General features: G+C 38.1%; 1 protein-coding gene across 1 annotated transcript in view; it reads left to right on the top strand.

Annotated features, from left to right (window-relative positions):
* LOC149263774 (protein CASP) overlaps nt 1–21,223 on the top strand; it is a 339,103-nt gene extending 317,880 nt beyond the window's left edge. Inside the window, exons 20-22 of the mRNA XM_089426687.1 lie at nt 20,286–20,365; nt 20,587–20,679; nt 20,816–21,223. Of these exons, the coding sequence (XP_089282813.1) occupies nt 20,286–20,365; nt 20,587–20,679; nt 20,816–20,906 (264 nt within the window). The 3' untranslated portion in view covers nt 20,907–21,223. The remainder of the gene's footprint in view (nt 1–20,285; nt 20,366–20,586; nt 20,680–20,815) is intronic.
* The last annotated feature ends 227 nt before the right edge of the window (nt 21,224–21,450 follow it).

The following is a 21,450-nucleotide window of genomic DNA, read 5'->3' as shown; positions in this document are numbered from 1 at the left end:
AGAGGAAGAGGTGGACGAAGAGGAAGAGGAAGATACTTCAGAGGCAGGGGGGGCAGACATCCTCAAGCAGAAAAGGCAGATCTGCATTGCATTCGCTGCAAACGAAATGGATCACATGATGCTTCTACATGCAAGCTACCATGGGACAAGGTTGAGCAGAGAAGAAACCAGCAGAAAGGTAAAACTGATGACACAGACAAAGGTAAAGCACCTGAATCCGCTCACTATATTGAGGCACAATGTAACATTGGAGTAAATGAAGATTTGTTTAATGCTTCACTTGCTTCTTCGAAAAATGACTGGTTGCTTGATTCAGGAGCAACCTGTCATATGACTCATAGGAGAGATTTCTTTGAAGATTTCACTAACAATGTTGATGGAGCAGTATACTTTGCAGATCAGTGAAAAATCAAGCCATCAGGGCTTGGCACAATCAGGCTTAAACTGCCTGGTCTTCCAGACTTTCTTCTGGATCATGTTCTATATCTCCCACAGCTGAAGAGAAACTTGCTGTCCCTGGTCCACATTCGCCAGCAAGGTCACTCCATTCACATGTTTGATGGCAAGCTTGAGGTAAGAAAGGCATCTGACCACTCACTTGTCATGAGGGGTATAGAAGAAGAAAGACTCCTTAAACTGCAAGGAACCTCTGCTCATGCACAACATTTTTCATATGTTTCTCATCATGATGAAAGTACACTTCCATCAAGTTTATTATGGCATGCTAGATATGGACATTTAAATTATGATAGTCTCCGCTTGTTGAAGAAAAATGGTGTTGCTGGTTTGCCTACAATTCCTAGAAAACATAAACAATGTGATGCTTGCATTTTAGGAAAGCACAGCAAACAGTCTTTTCATGATTCACATTCAAGAGCACATAGGAAGCTTGAACTTATTCATTCAGATTTATGTGGTCCAATGCCTGTTTCTTCTGCAAATGGAAATAAATATATCATGACATTTATTGATGATTACACCAGAATGTGTTGGGTTTACTTATTGAAGAACAAATCTGATGCTTTTCAAACATTCAAGAATTTTCATAAGTGGATTGAAAATGATGCACAATCTCATATTGGGTCTATTCGCACTTATAATGGAAAAGAATATACATCAAATGAATTTGAACACTATCTTCGCCAACATGGGATTAAACATCAAACAACTGTGCCTTATAATCCTCAATAGAATGGTGTAGCTGAAAGAATGAACAGAACAATTTTGAATATGGTACGATCCATGCTTTTCTTCAAAAATGTAAAGACAATGTTTTGGGCTGATGCTGTTCTATGTGCTGCATATATAAAGAATAGATGTCCATCTAGTGCTATAAGAAACAAGACTCCTTATGAATTGTGGTATGGACATGTTCCTTCGGTAAAACATCTCAGGATATTTGGTTCCACCTGTTATGCTTTAATACCAAAGGTACATAGAAACAAACTTGGTGCTAGAAGTCGTAAGTGTATCTTCCTGGGGTATTCAAACACATCTAAAGCATACCGCCTTTATGATGAAGTAAATAAAAAGTTTGTTTTATCTAGAGATGTCATTTTTCTTGAATCATCCAAATCTGACAGTGTTGTTGAGCGGCAACTTGATCACTTGGATAGATTCACAAAACCAAAATCATTTCAAGAGTTTGATAATCAGATTCCACATCTTGAAGGGGGGATTCCTATACTAGATCAACATGTGGAATCTTCTTCTGAAGAACAATCTCCCCTGCATGACACTCCAACAACGGATGATCCTTTAAGTGATGTAATTGATAGAATTGGGAGACTCAATCTTGATTCAGACCCAACTCCATCAACAGAACAGCCTGGACCATCTCAGAAAGGTCCCCCAAAGTGGCTGACAAAGACACTTGAAAGTGTTCATCCTGATGAAATTGGAAAAACAGGAACCAGAAATTCAAACCGACAAGATGGAGGTGATGTAGATAACTCTAATTCACCTGTTGATATGGATGTTACTTATGATTGTGAATTGAACTTGTCTACAGATTTTGAACCAACTTCCTTCAAAGAAGCTGCTTCTCATGATGAATGGAAAGAAGCGATGCAGAAGGAGTATGATGCCCTCATAAAGAATGGCACTTGGAAGCTGGTTGATCCTCCATTTGGAACCAAACCAATTGGCTGCAAGTGGGTCTACAAGAACAAGTACAAAGCTGATGGCTCACTTGACAAGCACAAAGCTAGGCTTGTGGCAAAAGGTTTTGCACAGAAGGAAGGGGTCGATTATGAGGAAACTTTTGCTCCCACAGCAAAATGGGCCACCATCCGGACACTCTTTGCACTAGCTGCTCAGAACGGTTGGAAAGTCCATCAAATGGATGTAAAAACTGCATTCTTGAATGGAGATCTAAAAGAGAATGTTTTTATGTCCCAGCCTGAAGGATTTGCTGTGAAAGGACATGAACACAAAGTATGCAAACTTGTGAAGTCCTTGTATGGCCTCAAACAAGCACCACGAGCCTGGTATGAAAAACTAATTGAGCATCTTCTGAAACTCAACTTCAAACATTTTGATCTTGATGATGCAACTTTATTTGTCAAGAAAGTTGGCAAAACAGTTGTATATCTTGTGGTATATGTAGATGATCTTTTAATGACAGGGAACAATGAAAGCTATATTGCATCCATAAAGAAAGAATTAGGAAAATTTTTTGAAATGACTGATTTGGGCTATGTTCATTACTATCTTGGCATTGAAGTAACCCAACATCCAAAGTCCATATTTCTTTCTCAAAAGAAATACATTGGAGATTTGTTATACAGATTTGGCATGACAGAGTGCAATCCCCTTTCTACTCCAATGGAACAAAACTTGAAGCTCACATCTACTGAAGGAAAGGAATTTGAGGATGCAACAAGGTATAGACAGCTTGTAGGAAGTCTCATCTACCTCACTACTACCAGACCAGACATTTCATTTGCTGTTGGAATCCTCTCCAGGTTTATGCAAAAGCCTTGTGAGGGACATTGGTCTGCTGCAAAAAGAGTTCTAAGGTACTTGAAGGGAACTCAAGACCTTGGAATCAAGTATACACAGGTGGACGACTTCAACTTGATTGGATACTCTGATTCAGACTTTGATGGAGACAAAGAAACTGGGGTATCTACTTCAGGATATGCTATGAGTCTTGGATCAGGAGCTGTCTCCTGGAGATCACGCAAACAATCAGTACCAGCAGATTCCACAACAGAAGCAGAATACGTGGCAGCAGCTGAAGCAACGAAAAAAATTGTGTGGCTCAGGAAAATTCTTGAAGATTTGCAAGTAAAACAAACACAATCTATTCCACTCATGATTGATAACACATCTGCAATAAAGTTGGCCAAGAATCCAAAGTTCCATGATCGTACTAAGCACATCAATACTAAATATCATCTGATCCGACATCATGTTGAGGCCAAAACAATCCATCTCCGTCATTGTTCCACAAACGAACAAATTGCAGACATCTTCACCAAAGCGCTTGGAAGAGAAAAGCTTGAAAGATTCAGAACGATGCTTGGACTCACCAACATCCCTTCAGATTAAGGGGGGGAATGTTGACACCTAATCCGAAACGGATGAGGTGAAGCCGGACAGTCATCTAGAAGATGAACTGATCCGTTTCTTGTGTATATATAAATAATAGTTGTCTAATGAGAAATAATAAGTTCTGTCTTGCACTCATAAATTGCTGGAGTTACCCTGGCCTGACAGGTACGACCAAGTGGAGCAGTGAAGGGCACTACATCAGCTAGTAGGTCAGTTGGTATCATGTTCAGGTTAGATTGGTGGTCATAGTTGTTGACACCAAACCCTAGTTTGTATTCTTGTATCAGTGATTGTATGAGGGCCACGATACCTAGTACGAGAGCCCTTGATATTTGTATTATAGATTGATAATATAACGAAATTGGGTCGTTGAAAAATTGTAAGAAAGTTGTCTATTTGTGCACTAGCTGATTAACTATTGTATTTATTCCATTGTGCAAAGTAGTTTGTTGTGGTGTTTGAGTTGGTTGTGTCAGAGTCTAAGACCCTAACCTAGATCCTCCGGCGTTGTGGAAAAACAACATGGTATCAAAGAAACTTTGAATGGCTAGTGAATCAAAGTGTGCACAACAAGTACAACTCAAGAGGGAGTTGGTTACAATGTTGTTGAAGGACTAAAAGCAATGTCAAGGTTGTCAGTTGGTCTGCGATATGAGGACAGGTTGGAAGGGTTGTTTAACTATAGTCCTTGGAAGGAAAGGATCAAGTTGGTTCTAATGGTGAACATGATTTGGGACTTTGCCGAAAAAGAGATTAAGAAGCCGACTGACCCTAAGGAGTTGGAAGTGTACCAAGAGATGGGTACGAAGGCCAAGTTAATCATCCTAGATGGTGTCAAGAATCCGTTGATACCTCATCTTTCAGGGAAGAGCAATGCCCATGAGATGTGGAAAGCTCTTCAACATTTGTTCCAAAATAAGAACGAGAATTCGTTGTTGGTATTGCAGGATAAGTTGAAGTCCACCAAGATAATACATGGTGAATGAGTGACTTCATATCTGATGAGATTGTCTCAGGTTTGAGATGAGATTACCGCCATCGGAGAGACTATTACAGATTCTAAGATGGTAAGGATTACCTTGAAGGGGTTTACTCTAGAGTGGAAGTCGTTCGTGAAAGGAATCATTGCCAGAGAGAAGCTACCAAACTGGAACAAGTTGTGGGATGACTTCATTTAGGAAGAATTGCAACACAAGGAGCTTCATCCGAAGAAGAAGGCTTTTGATGATGATGTGGCTCTTGCAGCAAGGATGGAAGGAAAGCAAAGGAAGGACTTGAGTAAGTTGAAGTGTTTCAATTGTGGCGAGTATGGTCAATATTCGACGAAGTGTCCAAAGAAGAAGCAGGAAGATAATGAGAAGAAGGGGAAGGAGGTTGTAGGTGTCGCCACTTCTACTAAGATAGATGATACCTCCAAGAGGTTAGAGAGCGAGGATTTTTCTCTAATTTCTCATTTCTCTGAGGGTGTCATCGACAAAACTGCGTGGTAAATGCACAGTGGTGCATCAAAGCATATGACAAGTTCGCGTGATGTGTTCGAGACTCTAGCTGAGTGCGATGTAAGCTGCACATGGTGGTGGGCAACAAGAGTCAGAAGGCGATCAGAAGATCATGTATCATTCCATTCAGAATGGAGTTAAGTTAGTTGATGCGAGTTCAGGATGTATTGTATATACCAGAGCTCAGATATAACGTATTGTTTGTCTCAGTGATCAAGCAAAAGGGGTTTGACGTGATTTTCTAGGATGGGAAAGCGAAGCTCAAGCCCAAAGGCTTTAGCTCTGTTGGAGTGGTCATTGGAGTTATGGAGCATGGTCTATATCAACTAATGGGCAAGCCTATATATCATGAGAAGCAGAAGCAGGAGAAGGTCTAGGTTCCAAAGGTTCAGAGGGAGCCGAGTTCTGGCAGAGGATTTTAGAGGGATAATGTGCAGCCCAAGAAAAGTGTGTGGTCAATGGGGAGCAAGGGTGCTTCTACAGCTGGCAAGAAGGAACCATGGGAAGGTCTGCAAGAGTTTCAGAAGAAGAATAAGCAGGAGGCTTCTCGTGGCAGTGATACTTCTGAGAAGGGTGTAGTTCATGCTACAGGGTATGCTGGAGTGGTTAGTGCCAATAGTTGGGGTAGTATCGCAGTAGTGACAGTAATGATGAGTTACTTCCTAGTCTTGGAAGTACCTCCCTCGCTAAGAGGGAGTGTTTTGATTGGTAACTTGGGAGGTACTCCAAACCCTAGGGTACAAGGTTATGGAGGAATTGGCCCCAGAAAAAGGATTTGTGGGCTAACTTCTAAGTACCTAAGGTGGGGGCTTTGCACCCAAGCTTGTGGGTGTGAAACCATGCATAGATTTGATGACTTGGCACTTGGAGATGATAGAGCACCCTTAAAGGAGCAAGGGGTTGCTTAAAGCGACAAGGGAGCCCTTGTTGTTTGAGAGAAATTAACTTTTATGTGTTATAAGTGGGCTAATTATCTTAGAATTCAAGTCAGCCATGACTTGAGGAGACCCTTTGGAAGCGCTAGACATTAGCCTAAGAGAAGCATATAAAAAGAGACGAGGAGTCTTATTCTCACATCCTAGGAGCACATCATAAGATATACCTCTAAGGTGGTCACAGATCAGAAAGAGCTCAAGTGAAGGATAGAAGCGATTGTTTTGTGACTTCTTGAGACTATTTTGAGGGTCGAGTTTGATAGGCAGCAGGTTGAGGGCTAAGAGGAGAATCATGGGCAGATTTTGTGCATGTTTGTGAGGTATTTCTTCTTTTTCTCAGGCCGCATACTCTTTGTGGGATTGCAGGTGGTAGGGTTTTGTCTTAGGGAGGGTTGAGAGGCCTAGGAGGAGTCTAATCTCTAGGCCGCATGCTCATAAATACCAACGCAGGAGATAAGGCTTGAATCTGAAGGAAAATGTAGGTATAAGGGTGTTTTTGTAGCAGAAAATTCTACAAAAGTGCTTAGAGAATTCGGCCAAATTAATCTTGGGTTGTCCACCACAAACCAGAAGAACCCAAAAAGGGTTTTGGCAAATTCTATCGACCACTCGGAACCCAAAATTTCAGTTCACTACTCCCCACTGGTTTCCAAATAATTATGTTGTTTTGGGCACCAAAAGTCCCCCAAAAATTTTGCAAAATTAGGAACCAACTCGTTGACCCTTGACCAACAAAATCCATAAATGTTTTGGGCTAATTCCAACCTCTCGAAATTACCCAAAATTGGTGCTATGCTCTCCTTGGCAGAAACTGCGTCCCCAGTGGCTCTATCTGCTGCAAACTCTCCTTATTTCTCCTCAATCTGCAATAGGAATGATATAGGAAATTTTCCCAGATGTAGGGGAGAGGTTTCACATCAAATCCCGACACAAGATAGCTAAACCCAGCTCCACAAAAATGCTATCTAGTGACCCCCTGCGCAGGCCCTAGGAAGATAAATTCGTTCCCCTCAATAGCAGTCACCTCCAGCTCCAAAACTTTCCATAAAGGCTAGACTCCCCCTTAAGCAACTCCACTAATTTTCTCCCAGCAAAACACCCTTGGAAACTAGCTGAAATGAGTGGTACGATTTCTCTACTACGTCCTCCCTGGAGTACGAATTGGCTGAAGGAATCTGCTGAAATGTGCTACAATACTCCACAAACCCTCTCACCAAAGTATCAATAGCTTGCCTCCCTAGGGTGGCACTCGAAGTTCACTGAAAGAAGGGTGAGTTCTCCTCTTGGAGAACTTTGTGCTAAGAAACACTTGTGACCCAACGAAACAACTTGGAGAACTCTGTGCTAAGCAGCACTTGTGACCCAACGAAGTAGCTTGAGCAACAAAGGAAATAGATGAGTGAACAAAAAACCCCAATAGCTTCTATGCTCCTATTTATAATTTTTTTCTTGCCTCATGTGGGTCCCTCCATCCAATATTTCGACCTCCTTCCCTTAGCAATTCGATTTTCTCTCAAGTGGTGCGTATTTCTTGTAGGTGTGACCCCCACATTCCCCTAGCAAAATAATTTTCTATTTCTCTTAACTCCCATACCCTAAAAATGTCTCCAATGCTCAAGTTACAAAATTGTGCTATGCTTAACACCTCCCCAATAAACTCCATTAACTCCCTTAGATGAAAAATCAAAATTGGAGACATTACATAGGACACTTTTCTCTCAAGGATTTTTGGAAAATGACATTCCCAATGTTCCTATTCTAAAAAATGCTCCCACTATGTGCAACCTTGCTCCTAATAGAAGGAAACAAATTGGTAATCTTTGAGTATGTGTCCTACAACAATGACTTTTATCCTCTTAGGACTTCTTGATGTGGCAAGGTTTGGAGCCCAAGTGGTGCTGACCAGGGAGCAGTGTTGAACAGTCCTAGTGTTTTACAATTGAGGGTCCGCACTACGCTTGATGACCTATTGTCCCAGAACAGAGGAAAGAATTCACCACTGAATGAAGTATCTGAAGAATGTTTTTAAATATCATAATAGATGTTACATCTAAAGATTAAATGCTCCTCAGTGTCTACCTCAATCAAAGAGAAAAAATTACAGATATGTTTTTCCCTGGGAAGATGGTGATATGTCTGAACACTCAACTAAAACAAGCATGCCCAATGTTGGCCAAGAGGAAAGTGAGGCCGATGTAGTAGATGGAATTAAAGATAGCATTGTTGAATAATAAACCAATAAGAGGTTTGGAGGAAGTGCCTGAAATAAGGCCAACTTTGGAGTCAGAGGCTCGGTGGTTCAATGCAAAAAAACTTGGTGAAGCTCCTGTAAATATCTCACATGATCACACGATTCATTTCCTCTTTTATAGGGAGGATTTGGGAAGGATCATCAAGGGAGATCGAGTAGGGAAAATTGATCAATCAAAATACCTATTGACCCAAGAAATGACGATGCCTTAGAGAACCGACAAGGAAGTTGACCTGACTGGTCAAGGGATGCAAGTCTTGGAAAGAGAACACCAAATAGAGGTACCTCTCATTTAAGAACTACTTTTCATGTTTCAGCTTTGACTGTTTGTTAGCATGCAATGGTTAATGCTCTGATTAGAAAGGCCCCACTTGGAGCACATGCCTTATTATTGTCAAGGTACCTATTCATAGCATTGGATAAGATTTTAGAATTTAAAATGAGTTTTGATCTCTAATTCGATTGTTGTACACAAATAACCTCCAAAGAGCAGTATGATTGAATGGCATTGAATTCCTTCTTACATTTGAGCAGGTCTCAAATTATATATTCTTACATTCCTCCAACTTTGAGTCATAGAAATCCTATAATTTTAAATAAAATTTATCTTTTTAATAAGTTATTAATCAACCAAAACAAATAAATTTATAAAAAAGTATATTAACTATATATCATAATTAAATAAATCTAATTAAACTTAAGCAAAATTCATTTTTACTTGTTATTATAAACATTATATTTACATAATCCATTTAGCATATAATGAACAAACATATTTATATAAATATTTGCATCAACATCTTTTCCACTTAACCAACATTTAGGGGAAAAAGAAAATTTTTATTTTTTTTAAATGGCTTCATATAAAATATTATTGGTGTATATTTTATCATTGTTATTGATGAAGCGATGTCAGTACAATAATCTTCATTTAACTAGATATAATTGATTTATTTTATGCTTTCACTCTTCATTTCTTAATTTTGGACCATCACATAGGACTGGTGATCCACAAACTATGTTTGTAAGGATATAGTTTTCATCTCCAAACATGTTTGTTTGACTTTGGGATGGTTAGAACCTATGTGACAAGGTTCACCGAAATTTGGCCTTACGGTTCGAAATTTGGCGAACCTAAAGAAATTTTGAGGTTTGGTGAACCCCATCAAACCTCATGGTCATTGATTAAGTCCACAACTAGAGCTCATAACTGTTATGTAAAAATTAGTTAATCTGCAATCATTAATTAGGCAAGGGCATGATCAAAGAACATGCCCATTCATCAAGAGGCACCCAAGGCTATATTTAAGCCAGGGACCTCCTGCATTGTAAATCATCATTCAATTCATTAATAAATTATATATATATTTACTCCGTAAAAATTAGAGTTTCCACTCCATTTGGTATCAAAGCCACCACTGTCTTGCATCCGCTACTCGTACAGTCCGCGTCCATCGCTACCTATTCCCTGTCACTACCTATTCTTGTCAGTGTCCATCGCTTTCGTCCATTCGTTCTGTCCTTCGCCATAATCCTTCTCTGCCTGTCTTCCCTATCTCCGCGTTTCGACCAACATCAAACCATTGAACCATGTTCCCTGTATTCAAGCATCAAACCGTTCTTATTTGCCTGTCTTCCATCGTGTTGTCTCTTTAGCTGTGTTGTCTTTCGACAACAGATAATTCGCCACGAGTCCGTCGTTAATTTTGAGCTGATGCCGCCCTTACACCTCCCGGCAACTGACAGTGAACTAGTCACTTCCGTCTGTTCGGGTCCGTTCACGGCTATGCAATTATATGAATCATATAATTATAATAATAGTAATTAGTAATTATAAATTATAATTATATATATATATATATATATATATAATCTAGAAAAAACTAGGTTCAAGTTAAGGAAAAAGTTAAAGCTGGACAAATATACACCACCGCTGACATGTTCAATGTCATCGTCTATGACAATGGTTGATTTTAGTAAACAATTGATTGATCTGGAGAATAAATTTATCAGTCATTCTAATGAAATCAAGGAGCTCCAGGATACAACAAAGAGAATAGAGAGTCAACTCGAGCAGAACCATAATGAAGTTAAAAATGATCACGCAATTCTTTCAAATACGGTGAATCTAAACCATAGTCAAGCAATGGTGATGTTGACCTGTATTTGTGACAAGTTGAAGATTACACCTGATCAATTACCCAAGAATAATGAAGCTACTCAACATCTCAATTCTCTGGATTCTTCAAACTCATCAGAATCACATGAAAAACCTAAGTCTCCAAAAGCATCGTACATACCCCATCAACAAAATAGTAACACGAATTTTCAAAATATGCAGCTTTGGAATCAATTCTCAAATATGCAGCTTGCTAATCAATACCCTCTCTTTACTCCAACGGTGACGACATATCAACGAAGAGCAAACCTTGAACTCTCCAAATTTGACGGTAATGAGAAGTGCAGTGTTGCATGGTTCAATAAAGCAGAAGAATATTTTGAAATTTATGGTATTGACAATGATGATGAAAAGACCAAGCATGCATCCATGCAAATGGAAGGCGAAGCATATAACTGGTATATGTGGTGGGAAAAGACCAATGTTCCACCAAGACTCTGGTGCGGGGAGACGCGGGTGCAGGGAGACGCACAGGGGGGACGTGTGGGAGTACCCTCAAATTTTAGGGAAATTTCAGGGGTGTGGGGAGTCGTCGAGGTATATATATATATATATATATATATATATATATAATTCAAGTTCATATTCATTGTTCACTGTCCAATAATGAAAGCATAAAAATATTAAATAGACAATTGAAATTTGAATCATTGATCCATCCTCATCATTCATTTTGATACATACATCATTCATATGACATACTCAAGTGACAAGTCTCATTATTGAATTAATTATTATTCATACATACCATGAGATTCGAAAAGCAAAAATAAAAATCAATAATAAAATATTCAAATACATTGATCGATATCATTCAACATTCAATGGTTCATCATTCTACAATCTACATTGATTTAAAAACTAAATTCATCATTCATCATTCTAGAATCTAAATTGAAAGCAAAACATACTAGTATATTTTCAAAGTTTGAACACTAAATCTATATAACTCAAAGTTTCAAAGTTCAAACTCAAAAATAGTTAAGAGTGAAATGGAAATGACTTTGGGTTGAAATGAAATGAGCTTTTAACTTTAAGTTTTAGTTATTTAGTTTTAATTTTAATTTTTTCTTTAGACTTTTAAGTTTTAGTTATTTAGTTTTAATTTTAGTTTAAAAAAAAATTAATGGTTTTGATTTTTGAATTTTTGATTTTGAATTTTGAATTTTTAAGTCTTATTAGACAAATTTAAAGGGGGACGCCCAGGGGCACCCTTTTTGGGGAGTCTAGACTCCCACACTGAAGGGGGACGCCCAGAAGCACCCTTTTTGGGGAGTCTAGACTCCCACACTGGGGAAACGCACCCCATTGCGTCTCCCCAAGACTCCCCAAAAAGGGTGCGTGGGGAAACGCACCCCCAAGAGACTCCCCGTCCCGGGTGCGAGGGGTGCGCGCACCTGACCCTGGGGGACGCGTCCCCGTGGAACAGTGGAAAAGACGACACTTGCTATCAGTTGGAGGAAATTCAAAAATGCATTCTTTAAAAGGTTCCAAGGTGTCAAGGAAGAAGAGTTCTTCTCGGCACTCACCAGACTGCAACAAAAAGGAAATGTGGACAAATATTCACGAGAATGGGAAACTTTAGCTACATGAGTACTAGGATTATCATAAACTCGTCTCATTGAATCATACACCACGGGACTTAAACCCCATCTCCAGACTGAGCTTGACCTTCATGACATCACTTCTATAGAAGTAGCCAAACGAAAGGCAAAAGTTGTTGAAAAGAAGCACGAAAAGATGCAGTGGCCGAAAGTTGAAAGAGTATATTCGAGACGAATATTTCCCCAAGCTGCCAACACGGATAACACAAAATATGTTCCACCACATCTTCGTGAAGGAGACAAAAGTAACTTGGAAATGCAAAGAATGAAAGAGGGAAAGTGTAGATGTTGTGGCAAAAAATGGGACCCTAAACATAGATGTGTTAAAAGGAAAAGAGACCAAGAACCTATATAAATGTGAAACAACTAATGATTCAGACAGTGATGAATCAGATGTAGAAGAAATTGAAGATTCTCCAGAAGTCTCCCCAGAACTAGATAACGAGAATATTTTGCAAGTGTCATTATCGGCCATGACAAGTATATCGCAGCCCCATACATTAAAGTTAAAAGGACATATCAAGAAAAGCAATGTAATGGTTCTGATCGATACTGGTAGCACCCACAACTTTTTGGACTCCACTATGGCGAAAAGGCTCAACATCTTCACGTTCCCTATGCCCAACATGAAAGTTTGGTAGTTGATGGTAAGAAAATCGAAAAGGTAGGGAAATGCCATAAATTCAAATTATAGGTTCAAGACTATAATCTGGAATCTTCGTTCTACATTGTACCATTAGGAGCAATGGATGTGGTCCTAGGTATCCAATGGCTTCAAACCCTAGGTACTTACTCTGCCAACCATCAAAAACAATTTATAAAATCTAAATGGGAAGGGCATAAGTACACGTTATATGGGTTCCGCCCCCTGAGAATCAAATTGTATCATCATCCCAGATGATGAAAATGATTCGAAAGGGAGCACCAGCTTATTTAGTACAATGTCATCAATTAGAAATGTTAACTTCAAATCTGGTCAACGAAGAAGCACCAAAGGTTCAAGAGCTAATTCAAAAGCACGAAAAAGTATTCCAAGATCTTCCAATGAAGTTGCCGCCTAAAAGAGAAATCAAGCATACAATCGAAGTCAAATTAGGATCAAATCCCATTAACATCAAGCCGTATCAATATGCACATCATCAAAAAACTGAAATTGAAAGATTAGTCGAGGATCTTTTAAAATGTGGCATTATCACAAAAAGTAAAAGTCTGTCGCTGCTTCAGTTGTATTAGTTCAAAATAAAGATGGATTGTTCAGATTATGCGTTGATTATCGAGGACTAAACAAAATAAGAATTAAAAACAAGTTTCCAATCCCTTTTATCGATGAAATGTTGGATGAACTACATGGCGCTAAATACTTTTCAAAATTGGACTTAAGGTCGAGGCATTACCAAATCAGAATAAGGTTGGAAAGCATAGAAAAAACTGCGTTCCGAACACATGAAGGTCATTACGAGTTTAAGGTAGTTCCTTTTGGTTTAACCAACGCACCAGTAACATTCCAAGCTACTATGAATGAGTTATTCCACCCATATCTAAGGAAGTTTGTGTTAGTATTCTTTGATGGCATTCTAATTTATAGTAAAACATGGAAGGAGCACCTACAACATTTGGAGCAAGTTCTTATGGTATTAGAGAAATATTAGTTTTATTTCATGAAGTCCAAATGCACTTTTGAGATGGAAGTAGAGTATCTCGGGCATATAATATCCAAGGAAGGAGTAAGAGTGGATCCTAATAAGATCAAGGCTATAAGAGAATGGCCCAAACCAATTAATATGTCCAATCTAAGAGGATTCTTAGGATTGATCGGGTATTATCGAAGATTTATTAAAAACTATGCCCATATAACTCATTTCGATGGTATGATGAAGCATAAAAGTGTTTTGAAAACTTGAAGGAAGTTATGTCTAATGCCCTTGTATTCGCAACTCTAGATTTCACAAAACCTTTTGTAATTGAGTGTGATGCTTCAGGTTTTTGTATAGGAGCAATATTAATGCAAGATGGTCATCCAAGAGCTTTCGAAAGCAGGAAACTCAATAAGCGAGAATGTCTTAAATCTACATACAAAGAAATGCTCGCTATTATGCGTGCACTAGCCAAGTGGAGGCAATATCTTTTGGGAAGTAAGTTCTCCATACGAATGGACCATAACAATCTCCAGTACCTCCTCCAACAAGAAACGCTCTCTGAAGAATAACCAAAGTGGATTGAAAAAATTGCTGCTTTTGACATGGAGATATTACATAAAAGGGGAAAGGACAATATAGTGGCAGATGCTCTGTCTAGGAAAGACGAAGAACCATCATTACTTGCAGTTTTGGTTGTTGTTCTAGAATGGCTTAAAGAGATTGGAAGTGAATATGCAAAATATATAGAAGCAAGTGCTATAATCAATAACCTTCCTCACAATTCAAAATTTGAATGGAAATGGTACATGGGAAGACTTTATCTAAATTCAAATTCCAAGTTTAAAGCTAAGATTCTCAAGGAGTCACATGATTCACTGTTAGCTGGACATGTAGGGTTCTTTAAAACCTACTATAATGCACGCTAGATATTCTTTTGGAAGGGAATGAGTAGTTATATTAAGAAATATGTAGCAAAATGCGATAAATGTTAGAGAAATAAAAATGAAAGTATTATGACACCTGGACTACTTCATATTTTAAATATCCCAAATCAGAAATGGGAAGAAATATCAATGGACTTTATCGAAGGTTTATCGGTGTCTGATGGTAAGGATAAAATTCTTGTAGTCGACAAACTCACCAAGTATGCTCACTTTATTAGAATGAGGAAATTAGATTCAACAAAACAAATCACTGAGATATTTTGCAAAAATGTTTACAAATTATATGGATTTTCCAAGGTCATTGTGATCGATAGAGATGCCAAATTTTTCAATCATATAGGAACCTACCTCAACATGAGTTCAGCCTACCATCCTCAAATAGATGGCAAAATAGAGGTTGTCAACAAGTGTTTAGAAGCCTACCTACGTTGTTATGACAAAGAAAAAACAAAATAAGTGGGTTTAGTGGCTACATCTCGCTGAATGGTGGTACAATTCTACTTAGCACACGTTAGCGAAAATGACTCCATTTCAAGCTTTCTACGAGTACGAACCTCTGAAATGGAAGGACCTTGCTATCATTAAGACAAAACTACCAGTTGTTAAAAACTAGTTAGAAGCAATGTTGCAGTAATCATTATTGGGATATTATCGGCGAGGGGAAAAATTCAGAAAAAAATCGTAAAAATCGGGAAAAAATCAGTAAAAATCAGGAAAAAATCATAACATACAAAAATATTCATTTTTTTTCAATTTTTTTAATATCTAAAGCATCTACAACATAAAATAAATACATTGACACATAAATATGATAAAAGAACTAATATATAAGATGTGTAATAGCATTTCTAGTGCTACATCACACATAACAGTGAATCATGTCCTGAATAGTAAGTCCTGACTCATGACTCCCAACTCAGCCTCAAAATATCAACAAAAAATATAATAATTTATCTCATGAGTCATAATGTCATATACAATGAAATGAACCAAATAACTAAAGTTTAATACTACTGATTTCCTCTACCCCTCTTGCGAGAAAATGCAATAGCTTTCCCTTTCCCTCTAGATGTAGATGCTGGTGGAGTTGGCAGTGGACTCTGCTGTGCTCTAGAAGCTGAAGAACTAGGAGCTATAGGAGGTAGACCACGTCCTCTACTGGTGGCAAGGGTAGCCCGAGTAGGTGGTGTCACCTCCTCCTCCTGTTGCTCCGCCTCTTCCTCCTCTTCCACTACCTCCTTCTCTAGCCAATCACCGACAGACTCCATGAGAGGCCTCTTGGCCTCAACTCTCCATGCAGCAGTGGTGTCAATCCCATCCAATGAGATGGCCTCCATATCAAGTATCCTCTCAAGTTGCTTCACCCACAATCGAAGATTGTAGTAGACGTAGACCATGTCATTAAGTCGCTGGGACTCGAACCTGTACAAAGATCATGAAATAATAATTATAAAAAAAATATTGTTTAATGAATTCAAAAAAGTATTTGGAAATTTGCAATATTTTAAGTGTTAACCTGTTGCGATTCTTGTTGTGTATTTTTTCAAATACACTCCAGTTGCACTCGTATCCTAAGGAGCTACATGTTTGGCTGAGGATTCGAATGGCAAGCTTTTCCAAAAGGGGTACCTTGGCACCATACATTCTCCACCATGCATCTACAACAAAATTACAAATAAAATTTTAAATAAACATAAGAAAAAAATGAAATTTAAAAGTTGAAGCAAAGTATGAAGTTATGAACTTGAAGAGACAATGAAATTTGAAACAAACTAAAAAATACTTGGCATTTTAGTCATCCTATGAGTCACAGCCATGTCAAAACCAAATGTGCCACGTGCCATCCTGTATGTCTCAATTTCTTTGGAGATTTCTGTACGTTCTGTTGAAGATCGCACCATCCTCTGAACACAGGTTAAGAATCCATCCATGATCTCAGCATCAAATATGAACCCACATGGATAAGAAAATGCGGGGTTCAAGTAGATCCCTACAGCATGAATGGGACGATGGAGTGTGTTGTTCCATCGTTCATCAATCACTTCCCATAGGAGGAGTTGTCTCTGAAACCCCTCATCTTCCTTATCGTCATAGTAGGCCGGAATGGATTCTTTCGCCCTGTCCATGGCCTCATACAAATAGCCCATTGTGGGCTTCTCACCATTAACTAATCGAAGAACCTTTACTAAAGGTTCAGTAACAGTGCACACCTCCTACACTCCTGCCCAGAAGTCTTCCTGATATGAAACTAGTCTGCATATGGCTTCTCCCTCTGGTTTGCGGCTCATTGTCAAAGAACGCCACTGCTCTGAAAGAAACATTCTCTTCACATTCTACATAGAATTCAAGAGAGATTGAAGAGATATGAAACTGGTGGCAAACCATGTAATGGTGGGGCGCACCAACTCTTTGTTGTTGGTGAATTTTCTCATCAAGCTAAGCACAGATGTATGATTATATAGAAATTTTGTAATGCTTTTTGATGACTCAACAATATCTTTGACAAAGTAAATTTTCCCTATGTCCTCCAACATCAAATCAATACAATGTGCAGCATGAGGTGTCCAAAATAAAGTAGGATGCCTCTCCATAAGCATCCTGCCAACAACAACATAATTTGCAGCATTGTCCGTTATGACTTGGACAACATGTTCTGCACCCACCTCCAAAATAAAGACATCCAACAAATCACATAAAGTTTTTGCATCTTTGATATGTGAAGATGCATCAACGGATTTCATAAACATTGTCCCCTTGGGACAACTAACCAAGAAGTTTATAAGGGTTCTCCCCTTTTGGTCGGTCCAACCATCTGACATCACAGTGCACCCTGTTTGTGCCCATGATGCCCTATACTCCTCCAATCTTTTGGTGCAGTCAACCTTTTCATTTTGAAGAATTCGGCCTCTAAAGTCATCATAAGAAGGGATTTTGTACGCTGACCCAACAGTTGCAATAGCATCAACCACAGGTTGGAAAAATGGATTATTTCTTGCAACGCTGAAAGGAATATCACTCCAAAGGAAAAAATTGGCCAACAACTTGTCAACTTGTTCTTTCTCAGTTTTTTTAAGCATTGAAGTGATAGATGGTTGTGAACTAGGCGTGGTTCTAGGAACAAAAAATGATGAGGTAACTACTAGGTTGGTTGTAGATATTGATGCTGAAGTAGAACCAGTGCCACTTCCTTGTTCACCTGAGCCTAACACAGTCTTTGTTAGTTGCTTCTTCATTTCTGCTTTAGCCTCTCTATTGTGCTCTAAATTTTCCAATGATCTCATGGCTTTTCAGATGATTTACGGATTTGTATTTTTGTAAGACCCTACATCAAATCCAAGGATTTATGCAAGGTGATACTTCAATCTATAAACCACCCCTGACATATGCTGCCCACACAACTTGCAAGACAAGTTTATTCTATCAAACCCTCCATCGGGTTCACCAAATTCCCACAGAGGGTCCAATTTCCTTGGCATGTTCGTAACTTGGTTGAACTCTTGACTCTTGAGTTTTAAATTCCTTGTTCACCTGAGCCTAACACAGTCTTTGTTAGTTGCTTCTTCATTTCTGCTTTAGCCTCTCTATTGTGCTCCAAATTTTCCAATGATCTCATGGCTTTTCAGATGATTTACGGATTTGTATTTTTGTAAGACCCTACATCAAATCCAAGGATTTATGCAAGGTGATACTTCAATCTATAAACCACCCCTGACATATGCTGCCCACACAACTTGCAAGACAAGTTTATTCTATCAAACCCTCCATCGGGTTCACCAAATTCCCACAGAGGGTCCAATTTCCTTGGCATGTTCGTAACTTGGTTGAACTCTTGACTCTTGAGTTTTAAATTTGTAAGATGAAGTTTGAACTTTGAAGTTGAATGGTGAACCTATGGCAAAATAAGGATTACAGGTTACAAAAACTAAAAAAAAATTACATACATGAGTAACATGACAAAACACATGGAATTTTTGACAATTTAAGTTTTTAACAAACAAAAACCCCATCAAATCAATTCAAAAATATTTGATAACCCATTGAAATATTTGATAAACAATGGATTATCCAGATTCCAAACCCAACCAAAAACATAAAAAAAAACCAAAACAAAGTTACAAAACACAAAATTTTGGTGCCCATGCCGGTTTGCTGGAGAAAATTCCTCTCCTCCTAGCTCTCAATCCATTTTTCTTCTCCAATTAGCTCCCAAACGACCAAGCTTTTCCTCCTAAGTCACTCCAAAACTACGTCGCTGCCGCTGTCTGTACAAATGATTAACAAAAAATCATTTTTTGGTCTTATAATAACGCTTTCTGCCAGCCCAGTGATTATTACCAATCAAATCGCGATTTTTTGGAATTTATCGTGATTTTTTCATAAAAATCGCCGAAAAAAGACAGGTTTAAAAATCGTGCAATTTTATCGTTGGAATGTGGAAATGGCGATTTTCCGATAAAATCGCGATTTTCGCATCACTGGTTAGAAGAAACCCAAAAAGTCGTCCAAACTCTAAAAGAAAATCTAAACAATGCAAGAAACTGTGTGAAGCAGCAAGCTGACCAAAACAGAACCGAGAGAGAATTTGAAGTTGGAGAATGGGTATTTGTTAAACTTTAGCCTTACAGGAAATTGTCCTTAAGACAAAAGGGAAAAAACAAATTGGCACCAAGGTTTTATGGACCATACGAGATCAATAAAAAGATCAGCCAAGTAGAATACAGTTTAAGCCTTCCTGATAAAAGTTGTATTCACAACGTTTTCCATGTATCCTGCCTTAAAAAGGCACTAGACGAACATCAATCAGCACAAACAACACTTCCGACCTTAGATGAAGAAGGAAGGGTCATTCTAGAGCCAAAAGGTATCATCTCCATCAAGGAAAAGAAACTGCGATCACGAATAATCAAAGAATCCCTGATCAAGTGGAAGGATTTATCAGAAGAAGGAGCTTCTTGGGAGACAAAAGCCTTTCGTCAACAACACTCGTCGTTATGTATGCTTTGAGGACAAAGCATATTTTCCAGTGGAAGGCAATGTTATGTAAAAATTAGTTAATCTGTAATCATTAATTAGGCAAGGGTATGATCAAAAGATCATGCCCATTCATCAAGAGGCACCCAAGGCTATATTTAAGCCAGGGACCTCCTGCACTGTAAATCATCATTCAATTCACTAATAAATTATATATATATTTACTCCAGTAAAAATCAGAGTTTCCACTCCAATAACTTTGTGTCACAGCTGAAGCTTTTAATCTATCCTTCAGTTTCCAAGTCCATAATAACATTTTTGATGCATCTTAATGTTCCTTTCTTACTTCTTTATGTCATATTTCTTTTTAAGTTTATATATATATATATATATATATATATATATATATATGGTGAACCTCATCAACCTCATGAAAAAAATTGAATTCAAACCAATTTGCTCATTACTGAACCTGAACTTGAACTTGAACCATGTGAGTCTGTGACTTATGTTGGAACTAAAATGAGGATACTTCTAACTTCTCCCGCAGATATGTCAAAACTTTTACAGTCTACAGTGAATATCTGTTTCATTTCAGTGCTATATCTGAATCTGGATGCCATATTCTTTGAGCACCACTTTTTATCTAGGATGGCCTAGCTTTTTGAATTAGAAAATGGATAAATTTTAGAGTTTTTCTGAAACAGGAAAAGGAGCGTAGATACAAGGAACTTGGAATAAGAGACAAAATTACACTCACAAGTGGGCGTTTCCTTCTTGGCAACAAGTAAGCCGTTATACCTTTCGTAGTACCTTTCTTCAATTATATAGGTTTTGAGTTTTCACATGCAGTTATGCCTGCTGATGTCATTCATATGTAATGCATAAATGAACTGCATAAAATCACGTGGAGTAGAATGACAACTTTTCTTCCTGGAATTTTATTAACAAGTAAGGAACTATATATTGATGTAACTTGATAAAACTAAGACAGTTGTGTTGATTCAGATATGCCCGGACTTTTATCTTCTTCTACTCCATTGGTCTTCATCTTCTTGTTTTTACCAGTCTATATAGAATGTCGGCTCTAAGTTACCACAGGTAAGATCAGCAATTCAGGTCTTTTTCTATTACTTATTTAATCTCTTGATTGCATTATTCTTATAATATTGTTGTTTGATGAACTATAATTGCTTTTTCACTAAAGATGAATATTTGGTACGTTGGTTTTTTCCAGCATTGCTAAAAGTGGAGTTTTGGAATCTGAGAAGAATGCTGTAAAATTTCATAACATGACTATGCCTCATTCCACTTCCGATAAACTATAAACTGACAGCCGGAACCAAATCTGGACTTAAGTCCATTGTTGTCTAGCATCTGTTGACTATCGATTTTCTTGGGACTTGCCTCCTGCCAGCTTCAAGTTCTTTGAGCTGGAGATGTGAAAACCAGCTCTGTACATAATGTTGAATATAATTAGCAGGTAGTAGATCTGAAGTGAAATGTCACTTACAAAATGTATTGGCTTCCAGTGAACTAAGATGAAACAAAGAAGATTCTGGAATTAACTTCAGATTATTTGGAATTCAGTGAATTATGCAGAAATTCATAAATAACGGATTCTTCACTTATTGGATTTACTGTTGCTATGGTGTACCATAATCATATTCATTATTCTTTAGAAATTTCAATTTATAGATTCCTTAAATCTTTACGTCTTGAAGAGATTAACTGCTGCATTTTGTGTAGAATTAAGCAAGCTGGAATTCTAAAATTTGTAACTGGAATTTTAAAATTGGCTCAGTGAAGCTCTTTTGTTTGATACAATTCCATTCATATTTTGGATGATTAGAAAATCTGTTTATGTAGCTT

Source organism: Pinus tabuliformis, chromosome 6 (genome assembly GCF_031772625.1).
Source record: "Pinus tabuliformis cultivar Carrire ecotype Pingquan chromosome 6, CPIR1, whole genome shotgun sequence".
Classification (NCBI taxonomy): domain Eukaryota; kingdom Viridiplantae; phylum Streptophyta; class Pinopsida; order Pinales; family Pinaceae; genus Pinus; species Pinus tabuliformis.
The sequence above is the reverse complement of the archived record's forward strand: the minus strand, read 5'-3'. Positions and strand labels throughout refer to the sequence as shown.